The sequence below is a fragment of the Eucyclogobius newberryi genome, unplaced genomic scaffold (assembly GCF_026437365.1).
Source record: "Eucyclogobius newberryi isolate DKJ021-1_F unplaced genomic scaffold, fEucNew1.0.hap1 SCAF_11, whole genome shotgun sequence".
In the NCBI taxonomy this organism is placed as follows: Eukaryota; Metazoa; Chordata; class Actinopteri; order Gobiiformes; family Gobiidae; genus Eucyclogobius; species Eucyclogobius newberryi.
The window spans coordinates 488,052-502,426 of record NW_027315735.1 but is presented as its reverse complement, the minus strand read 5'-3'; the positions used below and the strand labels follow the sequence as shown (position 1 = coordinate 502,426).

The window sequence follows — 14,375 nt, the reverse complement described above, 5'->3', positions numbered from 1 at the left end:
TCAGAAGTGAATACATAATACCCAATTCTATAGTACAAAAACTAAAGAAAACACATAGACAAATATTTGTATTACTTTTTCATATTATCACTATTTACGGGACTTTTTGAGGACCTGTTGATGTTGTGTTTCCTTTGAACCAAATAAAGGTAAAAACAGCCAACAGAAGCCTTCTAGACAGAGAATATTAATATGGATGAAAATTGCACATTGTTTATTGTTTTTTGTCCGCCCTGTCCCTGTCTGTTTGAACTCACGATGTCACTTGTCCTGCAGGAGTACAGGATTCCCAGCTGGAGAAGGTCCTTACAGTCTCTGGAGAGGGCATGGTGAGCAGTCCCAACTTCCCCCACACGTACCCGAGGAACACAGCCCTGCTCTGGAGGCTGGTGGCACCCAACGACATGAGGATCCAACTGCACTTCGACCCCCGCTTCGGACTGGAGGACCCCGAGGACGGAATCTGCAAGTAAGGATGGAATATGTAATAACAGATCAAATGTATATGCTGGCGTTGAACTTGTATTTTGTTTTTGATTGCGTTGAGAGGTCTGTATGTGTTACCACTAGTGATGGGCGGATCAATACCAAAGATACTGATGTTTTCATAATGACTGAGGGAAAAGTATCAATTCTCTTGCAATTATCATCATTATTGAATTGATATTGCGATACTGCCACTTTATTGACCAAAAATCACTGATATTGCCCATCACTACAAGCCAGAAATATGTAAATGGAAAGACCACTTTATGTTGTTGTTTTTATATTTTTAGATCTTTAGTCCCAAAAGTATTATTGAACAGGATGTTGTAGAGTGAAACATGGCAGAGACCAAGAAGTGAACCCACGATGCCGAGGTGGTAGCAACCACGTGCAACGCCTCTGACCACTACACCACCAGTGAACACACTCTCTCTTCTAATCCATCTCCTCTTTTTGCAACTTCTGGACCGTTTTCTATTCATTTTCATAGATTTCTTCGATATCACATCCCCCACCTGTACTTCAGATAAAAAGATGCAGATGACATTAAAAATGTAAATTAACACATACGATATCATCGTGAAGGGACGAGATGTTATTGTGAGTGAATGAGAAACGAGAGCAGTCATCACGTGCGCACGACTTACTCAAGATAATTATCTCATTCCCTCAAGAAAACTATGTTGTTCCCTCAAGATAATGATAATTATGTCATTCCCTCAAAATAACGTCTTGTTCCCTCGAGGTATTATCTTGTGGCCACATGTAGGTTTTTTTTCTAATGTTATCTGAAAATCACAATGTATCTTAAAGTTTATCTTGAAAGTAAATTGATTCAAGATAGGTATTTCTTTTTGGAGATTTCTTTCAAAAACGTGAATCAAAAATTCCAGCGTGAATGTTGTTTTCTTGGGAAAAGTCTAAATCTGATTTGTGTCCGTTGCTGCTGTTGAACTGTGAACGGGACATGTCTTACCGCTCTTTGTCTCATCAAAATGTGAAACACAAACCAAAGTGATGTCGACTCTGTGCCACAGGATGCGTTTCATGTCGGACTGAGGTAAACCCTTCTCTTTAGTATCGTGTGTGCTCCTTTGTGAAATTGCCTTCAGTCAGCGCCGTCAGCTGCTGAAGACGGAGCAGCCAAACTCATCCAGTATTTAGGATGCCATTTGTTACTTACATGCTATTTCTGATGTGACTGCTTCAAAGGTTTAATATAAAACAGTCTGTGCAATGATCTGTTTCGATGAAGTCGTTTCATTAAGCGAGCCTCAGATGCCATTGACTTTAAAGATCAACAGATAATCAATGAGTCACTGTGGTGGATATGAGCGCGGGCACTTTAGCATATACAGACCCTGAAGAGGAGGGGGCGCAGAAGACGCGCTGGTCGTCACTGTAGAGCCCCCTAATGGACAAAGTGGTGAACAGCAGTACTTGCAGCTCTACAGTGTCAAAAGGGCAAAAGTCGAGAGGTCGATTGTACATGTAGTAAATACATTATTGTAAAGAAGACATATTAGGCAGTTTCCATGTATTTTAAAAGTAGTATTTCAAAAATATTGGCAAATAGGAATTTTACAACATTCTAAACAAATGTATTGCTCTAAAATGGCTCAATATTAGAGATTGTTGGATGAACTTCCTGTGCATAACTAATAAGCCCCTCCTCTTACATTTCATCATAATAAGCAGCCGACAGTCTTTTGTGTGTTGTATTGTTAATAAAATAGCTATTTCAGAACTCTACATGTGTCATTTGGGGTCTGAATTTTAAAATCACAATTAAAGTTCAGGGATGTAGGCAGGGATAGGGGTTAGGTGAAAATTCAATTTTCTTTAGCACTCAAGCTGAAAATACAGCATATTACAGTATTACTCAAACATGCAGGACTCAATCAAAATACCATTCTGAATGAGGTAATGATGAAAGCACACAGATATGGCATGGTTTAACCCTCAGTTAATTTGACATGATGTGTCCTCTTTAATATATTGGTAAGTTTAATGAACAGTTATTTGTGGGTCAATGTGAACCACAATGCACTGGGAGAGTTGGAAAAACAACAGCAGGGGTTTGAACTGGACACCGCGTGACTGAATAAACCACTGTGTACAGCGGCTTACCTTAGCTTGAGCTGTTGAAAGATTGATAGGGAAAAAACAGAATAATTCAGTCCATTTGATGTTTGCCGTGAGCTCCATCTTGATTAAACTTGTATGATTAGTGTGTGTCAAGATGGATTTGATCTATATTAATTACAGGAATGCATTTTTGCCAAGAGTTTACCAGTTTTTTCAGCCAGTAGCAGTGAGTGACATGCTCTGTGAATGAGTGCACTGTACTCATGTTTGTGTCGAGTCAAATCTGTCTCGCCCCAGTACAAGACAGTATGATAAAAGCAGCTCTAAGGGTCAGAATAAGACCACTGTGTGCTGTCTGCATTTTATGAGCGTTTGCTCGGACTGCATTAGGTAAAGGAGCATTCACGTTTTAACTCGGGTGCAGCACCTTTAATTGTTGTACTAAGATGCGAATAAGGGGTTAACGACCGGTGTGGATATTCACATTCAGCCCAGGAAAGAAGAACACATTTTAGTTTAGTTTTAATTGTCCAGTTAGTTCCTTCTCTCACTCTAATGTTGAACTATGACAGATAAAATAACTGTCTGTTATAGTCCCTGATTCCACATGGTTCTCACCCCACAAACACAAACTCTGCAGACAGGACCAGTTTCCATTTATCCCCTTCAAACCTCAAAAAGCACACTTTCCCAACACCCCTGACCCACCCATTTGTGTCATCCCCTGTTTTCTCAGCTCATTCTTCCTTCTGTGGTTGATGTATCATCCCGTAGAGGTGTCGTGTCACCCATACATTTGTCTCCACCACTGTGGTGAAGCGAGCAGAACAGGTAACGTGACTCCGGGTTCGCCTCTGCAGCAGGCTGACGGATGAGGCCATGTCAGAGAAGGTTCCAGTGTGGACATCTTTTTAGTCTTTAGTGGTCTACAAGTGGATTCATGGAGAGAGAGACAGAAAGGGGAAAGACAATGGACAATACGACATCCTGAATTCTCCCAGGTCACGGAGGTCACAGAGGTCACAGAGGTCACAGAGGTCACTGAGGTCACAGAGGTCACTGAGGTCACAGAGGTCACTGTCACATCTGACTCTCTCACTGCTTTCACTGCTTCACTTTCGAGTGGATTGGTCCCAAAGTTTCTCTAACTCTCTCAAACTCTTGACTTTGATAAACGGGTGTATTTTCACCACGAGCACATGTTAGTGTCCTGTTTATTGGCACATGGCGCTTGTGTCAAGACCAACAATATTATATTTCCAGTGCATAATACATCTAACATTATCCAAACCCAAGGCATTAAATAAAGAGACATTCATATTCAGTAGAGGCACAGAAAAAGCTGACAGTAAACCAGAAGTATTTGCTTATACTTTAGCTTTAGCCGCGTCTCACATTGACAAAAACTTGCAATTACAATATATATATATATATATATATATATATATATATATATATATATATATATGTGTTGTGTGATCGGCCATACAAAGTACAAATAATAGTTTTGTCATGTTTGGGTGACAGAAGCTCTGGCCCCGGAGCCGGGCCCTCCCAGGTAAACCAGTGGGAACATTGGGGATCAGGGCTAGTTGAAACATGGCTTGTGTTTTGGATCAATCCATCATTCACTTTATCGCTCTTTTCCTCTATCTATGCATCTCTCTCTCTTTTTCTCAATCTTCTCTTTTTTCTTTTTGTTCATATTGGGATGGCCTCCAAAACACACACAGCAGATAGTGTTGGCAGACAGATGGTGGGTGCATGCAGACACTAGCACGAGTTCAGTGAAGCCAAGTCATGGAGAAGTCTGCAATTGAAACATTGTGTTGTATTTAAGACTGGAACTTACAATATCAAGTCCGTACGAAAATAAACCATTTCCTGAATGTGTTTTGGGTGAATTGAAATACATTGAAGTGTAAGAAAGGTAAGCTTGACTGTTTTGTCCCCTCAGGAAAATGCATCTGTCAATCAATGCTGCTGAGATTAAACCTGCAGAAGTTTCAGTTCTTGGTACTTTATCTCTTCAGTTCTAGTCTCCATAATCAGCTGCGTATGCATAGAGTAGGAACTATGGACTGGTGCTACACTTTGGTGCTCTGCATTCCAGTGAGACTTTTTAAAAACATCCAAACATGTACAAGACAGAATTACAGTGTTTCATTTGTTTCCAGACTTATTTTATCCACAAGAGAAATAACTTGTGACACAGTAGCTCAGAAAACACAATTCTTTATTAGTTACGAAGTAGTGAAATTCTGAGAAGCTGTGAATCATTGAATAGTTCTAATTCATTGGTTGAGGTTTTTGTCCATCACAGTTGTATGTGCAGGTTAGAACGAGTCGGATGAGAAGGAAAGAATAAACTTGTTACACTATAAATATAACATGTACCACCCAGACCTCCTCGCTTGTGTTCACGGCTGCATCTGCATAACATTCTGACATTTACGTTAATGTTGTAGCCTTAATGTAATGAAAATAACCTGCGAATAGGAAATGATGAGCGGTGTATATCAGAGGTGGATCAGCCTTTGAATCAAATCTCAAATGAAAAGCTGGTTTGGCACATCCAGAGGTGCAGAGCAGCCAAAGACTTCAAAAAGAGTTGTATAGAAATGACTCAAGTAAATGTAAAATATAACTACTATTAACCTTAGTAACCTTAAATACTGCACACAATCTGGTGTTTCAATCACATCCTCATCATCATCTCTGAAGGCAGTATTTCCCACCTCTGCACGTTTGCTTTTTAATGAAGAAAACACACACATTTCTCCTCCAGTTTGTACCTACGATTTTGACCACGTATATACCAGATATACGAGCTTGTGCCTGTTTTACATATTTATAGGTTTTCTCTGTTTATAAATGCATGTCCTAAGCTTATATAGCAGGAAAACGTCTCTTTGGATTGATAACGATTACCCTGAGTCCTTTCAGTCCGTCCATGAGAACAATGTCCTTGGATCAAAATCAATAAATGAAAAGATAAAGGCAGATCTATGGTGAGGTTGTGTCAAAAAGCACAGAGATCCTCATCTTTTATTCTGTGTGTGTTGTTGATGAAAAGAGTTCTCACCGAATCCACCGGAGGAGAAGAGCAGGGAGCCTGTTGGCATGGTTACAGCTTTCAGACATGCGTTTGTGCGAGGGAAGGCTAAAGCGGGCGCTAATACTAATCTGCAGGACAATGGATGTATTTCTGTATGTGCTGTATGTTCCTTCTGAATCACGCTAAAGGCCATTCTGCTGCTTTGTTATGCACTCCTATGACATCATCATCTCAGAGAAAACACAACGTACCGTATGTTCCGGTATTTTATTAGTCGCACCGGAGTAAGTAAAAAAATGCATAATTGAGAGGAAGAAAAAACATATAAGTTTCACTGAGTATAAGTCGCATTTTGGGGGGAAATTCATTTGATAAAATCCCAGACCAAGAACAGACATAATCTTGAAATACAGTTTAAAATAATAACAGACGAGAGAACATGGTGAATAGGTGTACGTATGCTAACGCTAACACCTTCAGCGACATGACGTATGCTAACGCTAACACCTTCAGCTACATGAAGTATGCTAACGCTAACACCTTCAGCTACATGACGTATGCTAACGCTAACACCTTCAGCGACATGACGTATGCTAAGGCTAACACCTTCAGCTACATGACGTATGCTAACGCTAACACCTTCAGCGACATGACGTATGCTAACGCTAACACCTTCAGCGACATGACGTATGCTAACGCTAACACCTTCAGCTACATGACGTATGCTAACGCTAACACCTTCAGCTACATGACGTATGCTAACGCTAACACCTTCAGCTACATGACGTATGCTAACGCTAACACCTTCAGCGACATGACGTATGCTAACGCTAACACCTTCAGCTACATGACGTATGCTAACGCTAACACCTTCAGCTACATGACGTATGCTAACGCTAACACCTTCAGCTACATGACGTATGCTAACGCTAACACCTTCAGCGACATGACGTATGCTAACGCTAACACCTTCAGCTACATGACGTATGCTAACGCTAACACCTTCAGCTACATGACATATGCTAACGCTAACACCTTCAGCGACATGACGTATGCTAACGCTAACACCTTCAGCTACATGACATATGCTAACGCTAACACCTTCAGCGACATGATGTATGCTAACGCTAACACCTTCAGCGACATGACGTATGCTAACGCTAACACCTTCAGCGACATGATGTATGCTAACGCTAACACCTTCAGCTACATGACGTTTGCTAACGCTAACACCTTCAGCTACATGAGGTATGCTAACGCTAACACCTTCAGCTACATGACGTATGCTAACGCTAACACTTTCAGCGACATGATGTATGCTAACGCTAACACCTTCAGCGACATGATGTATGCTAACGCTAACACCTTCAGCTACATGACGTATGCTAACGCTAACACCTTCAGCTACATGAGGTATGCTAACGCTAACACCTTCAGCTACATGACGTATGCTAACGCTAACACCTTCAGCTACATGACGTATGCTAACGCTAACACCTTCAGCGACATGACGTATGCTAACGCTAACACCTTCAGCTACATGACGTATGCTAACACCTTCAGCTACATGACGTATGCTAACGCTAACACCTTCAGCTACATGAGGCACAGACAGAACTGTGGTAAGTGTCTGGTATGTTAACGTAACATATGAACAGTTATTCAGATAACTATAGCATAAAGAACATGCTAACAAGCTAACAAGTTTACCAAAGCATCAGTTTTACCCCAAATCCACTGAGGAAGTGCAGATTCTTCTTCTGCGTCGCTGAGAGCCTAGAGCGCCCTCTTGTGGTTGTCAGTGTGAAAATAACGAATATCACATTAAGTTGCTCTGGAGTATAAGTCGCACCCCGGCCAAACTATGAGAAAAGCGACTTATAGTCTGGAAAATACGGTAGATGTGTCATGGTTTGGCATTGAACGTATCTAAAATATCTTGAACAAGGCATTGCAGACTATGTTTGGCGCCACCATCTCACTCAGTTTTAGAAATATATATTTAGGCCTCCGAACCCCTGCCATGGACACAATAAATAGGTACATTTGGAATATACATTTGGCAGCTGGGAAAAAGGCCAGCACAAAAAAAATGGATGACACAAACACCATAAATGACATACGGAAAATAGAAGGAGAAAAAATACTGAATCAATGTGAAAATTTACCAATTTGACAGACATTGGACTAATTGGGACTATTGTTTTCTGCCTTAATTTAATTTTAGATTTTATTTTTTTATGCCTTCTCTTCTTTATTTTTTAACTTATTTTGCCCTTTCTAGTATTTTTTTTCTCTCCCTTTTTTTTTTTTTATAAATGAATGTATTATTTATTTATTTGTACAAACCTTGGACATTTTTGTTAAAGGAGCGCTCTCATTGGCAGCCTAATAAAATCGCCGTAAACACAATGAAACTTTCCCCTCTTTAAGACAATCCTTGGTGGACCATGTGCCTCAGTAAACTGACTGTTCTGTAGAGTAAATGTTAAAATACAGAAGCTACAGAAGCTGCAGAAGTTACATACTTGAAAATGTACAGAATGTTAGGTCGTTGGCCGTCCCCTCCATGTCTCCTTGTCTCCATGTCTCCTTGTCTCCTTGTCTCCTTGTCTCCTTGTCTCCATGTCTCCATGTCTCCTTGTCTCCATGTCTCCTTGTCTCCTTGTCTCCATGTCTCCATGTCTCCATGTCTCCTTGTCTCCATGTCTCCATGTCTCCATGTCTCCTTGTCTCTATGTCTCCATGTCTCCTTGTCTCCTTGTCTCCTTGTCTCCATGTCTCCATGTCTCCTTGTCTCCATGTCTCCTTGTCTCCTTGTCTCCATGTCTCCTTGTCTCCATGTATCCATGTCTCCATGTCTCCTTGTCTCTATGTCTCCATGTCTCCATGTCTCCATGTCTCCTTGTCTCCATGTCTCCATGTCTCCTTGTCTCCATGTCTCCTTGTCTCTATGTCTCCATGTCTCCTTGTCTCCTTGTCTCCATGTCTCCATGTCTCCATGTCTCCTTGTCTCTATGTCTCCTTGTCTCCTTGTCTCCATGTCTCCTTGTCTCCATGTATCCATGTCTCCATGTCTCCTTGTCTCTATGTCTCCATGTCTCCATGTCTCCATGTCTCCTTGTCTCCATGTCTCCATGTCTCCTTGTCTCCATGTCTCCTTGTCTCCATGTCTCCATGTCTCCATGTCTCCATGTCTCCTTGTATCCATGTCTCCATGTCTCCATGTCTCCTTGTCTCCATGTCTCCATGTCTCCTTGTCTCCATGTCTCCTTGTCTCCATGTCTCCATGTCTCCATGTCTCCATGTCTCCTTGTCTCCATGTCTGTGCCCTTAAGTCTGTTTTTGCTCTTGTAGTTGTTGAAATGGTAAATGGTTGTCCATCGAACCATTTCATGTACTTAAGTCTCATTTTACAACGATCCCATTTGTCCTAATGTCCCATTTTTAGATTTATTTTAAAAGTATTTTTTTTTCCATTTTTATACATGTCCAATGTGATTTAAGAGTTTTGTTTATAAGAGTTCTTCTATTAAGAGTGTTTATTAAACTTCCTATAAGTGATCTGTCCTTTTCCTCTGTATCTACCTGCGTTGCAACAAGGAAATTTCCCCATGTGTGGACAATAAAGGATTATCTTATCTTATTTCCTCTCCTGACATCCATCTCCGTGTTCTTGTTTTGTGTTTTGCTGCCGCATGATATCACTCTTATCATTTCTGTTGTTGGTGTTTTATGTCCCAGATATATAATTAAATGGAATATTGATGTTGAAGCCACATTAATCTCCAAAGTTCAATACGTGTGATCATTAGGGCAGTTCCAAAACACATGATTATGATGAGCTATTTGGCAGCCACAGCTTCTCCAGTAGCTATTATTTCCCTGTGAGTAATGTGCACTTTTATTTGCACACTATTTATTTCAGCTCCTCCAGGCCATTTCTGTGGTTGGACGACAATTATGGAAACGCTTACCTTTGCACATCAGGACAGTAATCAAATCAAATCAAATCAATTTATTTTTGTAAGGCCCAAAATCACAACAACAGTTGCCTCTGAGGGCCACAGGGAGAAATGAATCAACAATGTCTGTGGTGGCGATGGAGTCAGACAATGTCTGTGGTGGCGAGGGACGATGTCCCAGGTCCTCTGTCCTTAGACTCTCCTTCTCGGCCAGGAAAAACTACAAGAAAAACCTCTTTGGGAAAAAACCGTAGAAACCTGGAGGAGTTCCAGTGAAGGAGGGATCCCACTCTCACAGACGGACAGACGGACACGAGGAGACTGGAGCTGGACCCACTCTTCAGGCAGATGAGGGACCGTCTGAGTCGAGCTGGATATCACCACAACACTTTAAATCCCAACTAAAGATGCACCTTTTCTCATTTCCCATTTATCTATATTGCATTGTTATACACACATACTTCTCATACTGTGTTTTCATTATTGTTCAAGCTTTGGCTGTTTTAAATGTACTCTACAGATACATTTGATATGGTTTGGTGCTAGAACGACTTGTGCGTTTGTCATTTGTCAGTGCTGGAAGCTGCTGTGCCATGGCACCGCTGGGCACATGAGACTTGTACTGATCAGAGCTGGTGCATAAAACATGAGCCATCTGTCAGAGCGCAGACATTTACAAGAAGAACTCAGCAGCCACTGACCCCTGCACAGTCACTAAATGTGACAATTACATTCACAGCTAATTCAACAGACCAATGAGGAATGAGTCTAGTGCAAAGAAGAGTTTATGAACAGGAGAAACATTGGCGCATAGACCCCAGCGGTGAACTGGCAACACAAATGAGCGTCTCATGTCTCATGTGAGGTTCATTCTGCTTTCTGATGGAATGTTTAAAAATGTTAACACAAATTATACATACCTTCCCTTTAATGATACGCGGGTGTTCCAGTTACAGATAGCACCTAATAGAGCGAGGCAAAATTATAATCAAATCAATCAATCAATTTGTTTCCATATTGATTGATCTTGATTATCGACTCAAAAGTCAAATTTAAAACAAAGAAAAAATGGCTTTCAATATTATTCAATAAGTATAAACTTCAATCAGTGCCATTTAGCTAAGAAATGTGTCAATTTTCTTCCTCCAAAGTCTGGACTCAAAGCTCCAAACCACATGCTCTTCCTGACAGGAGAAAGCTCCAAGCTGATCATTGACGATTAAGAAATGACTCAATCAGTCAATTCACCTCAGATTTGATTCATTGCGCGGCCCGAGCACCTAGCAATTTTTGTCTTGCTTCCGTCTATAGCACTTCATGGAAAGAAAACCTTTAAACTCAATCTGTCAAGCCTCTACCAATGTAAATAATGAAACCACAGTCCAAACATCCGACTGGCAGCGCTGCTTGTCAGGTTAGCGTGACTATAGGCAAATGGAAACGTGATTTAATCCTGTACTTTAGCAGAGGAACAAGGCCGTATTGAGTGTTGAATCAAGAGCAGCGACTGAACTTGTGAACTGAAGGACAGGAGGGTAAAGAGGTTGGGCAGTGTTTGCATTGGCACAGCGCAGAAGTCTGGAGCTGTGTCGTGGGGCTGATGTTTGTTGGTATTATGGGATGGCGGGGATCTCCATGTCGGATAATTAAAGGGTAACTGAGTTTGATGTACGATGTGTAAGTAGGAAATGTAAACCTTTGGACAAAACGTGCACATTCATTTAAAAGACCTACATAATTGCTGCAATGCGAGTCAAAATAACTAGGATTACGCCAAGGAAATTGTGTATAAATGAAAGCATTGCCAAAGTCAAAAAGTCATTTTATTAATACAGTATTTAATGTTATCTTTGGGATATGGCCAGAGACCTGTCTCCATCTGTAAGCTTAGGGCTTTGATCTCGGGATAGTTAGCTCATAATTTTGAGCATGAAGACGGATTTAGGATTGATCACAGCAAGAAATACCTAGTTAGTGAACAATCAAGTTAGTGCTGCGAGGGGCCCCCATTTGGCCTTGCAGTTTTGTTTGAATGACATAATGTAGCCTTTGTTACTTTTATGTCATTAAACAAGAAACATTACCTACTTTGTCCTTTTTCTTTCAGTTCTAAACTAAAGTGACTCTCCCCAGCGCGCATGATCGAGATGCGCACAGGAAGCACAACCAGAGCAGTTTCGACTGCATGTTTTCTACCATCCATGAGGACAAGGCAAATGTTGGCCTCATATATTAGAACATGTGAAAAAGAACAAATGAAACGAGATGCGCAATGCGTCCGGCCGTCAAGCCAAACCGCAGAACCAAAAAGAAAAACTGTCTAAAACATGTTTTCATGAACGCAACATTATCAGTTCAGACGTCGTGACAAAGCTTGATTTATTTACTGGAGCCAGAGCAAGAAGAGACTAAAGGCTGTGTGTGAGGGCTAGAGCAGGGGCGGAGCAGGGAAAATCAGGGGCTGTGGGGGGCCTCATACTAAGTCATGAGTGCAGTCCTGAGTTAATCTAAAAAGCAGTAAATAACATGACTTTTGTACAAAACTTCAGAAATTGGCACAGGAGGTTTTATTGTATATACATCTTTCAAAGCCCTGTACACTTTTGAGGGGGGCATGGGGGCACCACTTCTGCTTGGGCACCCAAATGCTTAGCAACGACTCTGTAAAAGGAACACCACAGAATATCACAATTTACATGCAAATTATTAATACAAGCCGCAACCTGAATGAATCTCATGACGCTGTTTATGTATCAGTTGCTAACCATTTTGCCAATTGAAACTGTGAAAGTGTTTTTCAGACTTCCTATAAGTGATCTGTTCTTCTGGATCTACCTCTGTATCTACCTGCGTTGCACCAATGAAATTTCCCCATGTGGGACAATAAAGGAATATCTTATCTTAAAGCCACTCCAGAACAGACCTTTTCATCTCCCTTTTACGTATTCATCAGTTGAAAGGCCCATCGGTTACTCCTTTTCATCACAACATCACACTGTCCAGTTTAATTAAAAGCATTTTTCAAAGTGGCATCCATATAATAGTCTTGTATCCGTCTTTTTTGCGTTGTCAGACAGCTCCAGCCCCTTTTCTTCACACAACGCTGTAATCATTTCCGGACACTTAATGTGGGCAGTAAATACAGGCGTAATAACAAAGCCGGAGTCTGAAATGAGCGACTAAAGGTATATCCGTTTTAATTTAGCTCAGTCTTTATTTCCCCAGGCGTTTGTGTCCAAAGGAAAAGGTAGAAAGAGTGCAGACAATTTTGAAGGCGCTATCTTATGCAAGACTGACTATTTGATGTAGTTTAAGCCTGTAAGAATGTTTTTTCCACATTTCAGCCAGCTCTTTGCCATCTATGTTCTAGACTTAATCCTCGTCTGTCTCTTTCTTAACGTCCCCTTTTCTTCTGCAGATATGACTTTGTGGAGCTGGAGGACCTGTCGGAGAGGTCCATATTGGGGCGCTGGTGTGGTTCTGAGTCGATCTTCTCCTCTCACGTCTCCAAAGGCTCTCAGGTCCGGATTAGGTTCATATCAGACGAGTACTTCCCCTCGGAGCCTGGCTTCTGCATCCGCTACTCACTACAACCTGCGGTAAGGGAATAAAGTATGCATGAAGTCATACGGGCCACTTTAATTGAGATACAGTATATCCAGAAATATTTTAGCACTTTACTTTATAGCACAGTAGCGTGGATATAGGATGGCAATAACCACAGAAGACATCACAGAAGTTCACCTTTATCGTTTAGGTTAACGTGCAGTAAGCCGCATCAAAGAATGTTCTACAGTATACCGTATTTTCCAGAATATAAGTCTACTACTAACTTTTTTCATAGTTTGGCCGACTTATACTCCAGAGAGACATTATTTGTTATTTTCACACAGCCAACCGCATCTCACATGTTGATTACTTTCACACTGACTACCACAAGAGGGCGCTCAAGGCTCTAAACGACGCAGAAGAAGAATCTGCACTTCCTCTTTCTCCGGAGTTTGTGGAGTTGTTTAGAAGTGACACAGAGGAAGAAGAATTCAATGGATTTAGTGATTTGGGGTAAAACTGATGCTTTGGTAAACTTTTTAGCATGTTCTTTATGCTATAGTTATCTGAAGAACTGTTAATATGTTACGTTAACATACCAGACACTTACCACAGTTCTGTCTGTGCCTCATGTAGCTGAAGGTGTTAGCGTTAGCATACGTCATGTAGCTGAAGGTGTTAGCGTTAGCATACGTACACCTATTCACCATGTTCTCTCATCTGTTATTATTTTAAATTGAATTTCAAGATGAAATGTCTGTTCTTGGTTTTGGATTTCATCAAATACATTTCCCCAAAAGATGCGACTTATACTCCAGTGCGACTTATATATGTATTTTCTTCTCTCTTTTGCATTTTTTGGCTGGTGCGATTTATACTCTGGAGATATGGTCATTTTGTGGTTTTAACATTTTCCTTTTTTGGTTGGTTTAATTTGCTGAACTTGAGGAATATTGTCCGTTTGAAGAGCATTATCAAAGTGTGTGGTGAAGTCAGTGAGATCCAGTGCAATGACATCTTGGACCTGTTCTACACAAGTCTGTGACCAAAGCCAGGTAAATAATGGCAGGACTCGCTGCTGTTTTTGCTGTGGACCAATGTGGACCTACTGTCCCTTCAGACTCCAAAAGAATCCTGTTCCCGACAGCCAGAGGACATTGTTGTACTTGAGCTATACTTTACCTGAAATCTCTTAAATTCTAGTTTGTCGTGTATTATATCTTTCTAGT

The 14,375-nt window shown here is 41.0% G+C and overlaps 1 protein-coding gene across 1 annotated transcript in view; it reads left to right on the top strand.

Moving 5' to 3' along the window:
* pdgfc (platelet derived growth factor c) overlaps positions 1–14,375 on the top strand; it is a 155,508-nt gene that overhangs the window by 106,293 nt on the left and 34,840 nt on the right. The window contains exons 2-3 of the mRNA XM_072434637.1: positions 277–469; positions 13,016–13,196. Coding sequence (XP_072290738.1) covers positions 277–469; positions 13,016–13,196 — 374 coding nt within the window. The remainder of the gene's footprint in view (positions 1–276; positions 470–13,015; positions 13,197–14,375) is intronic.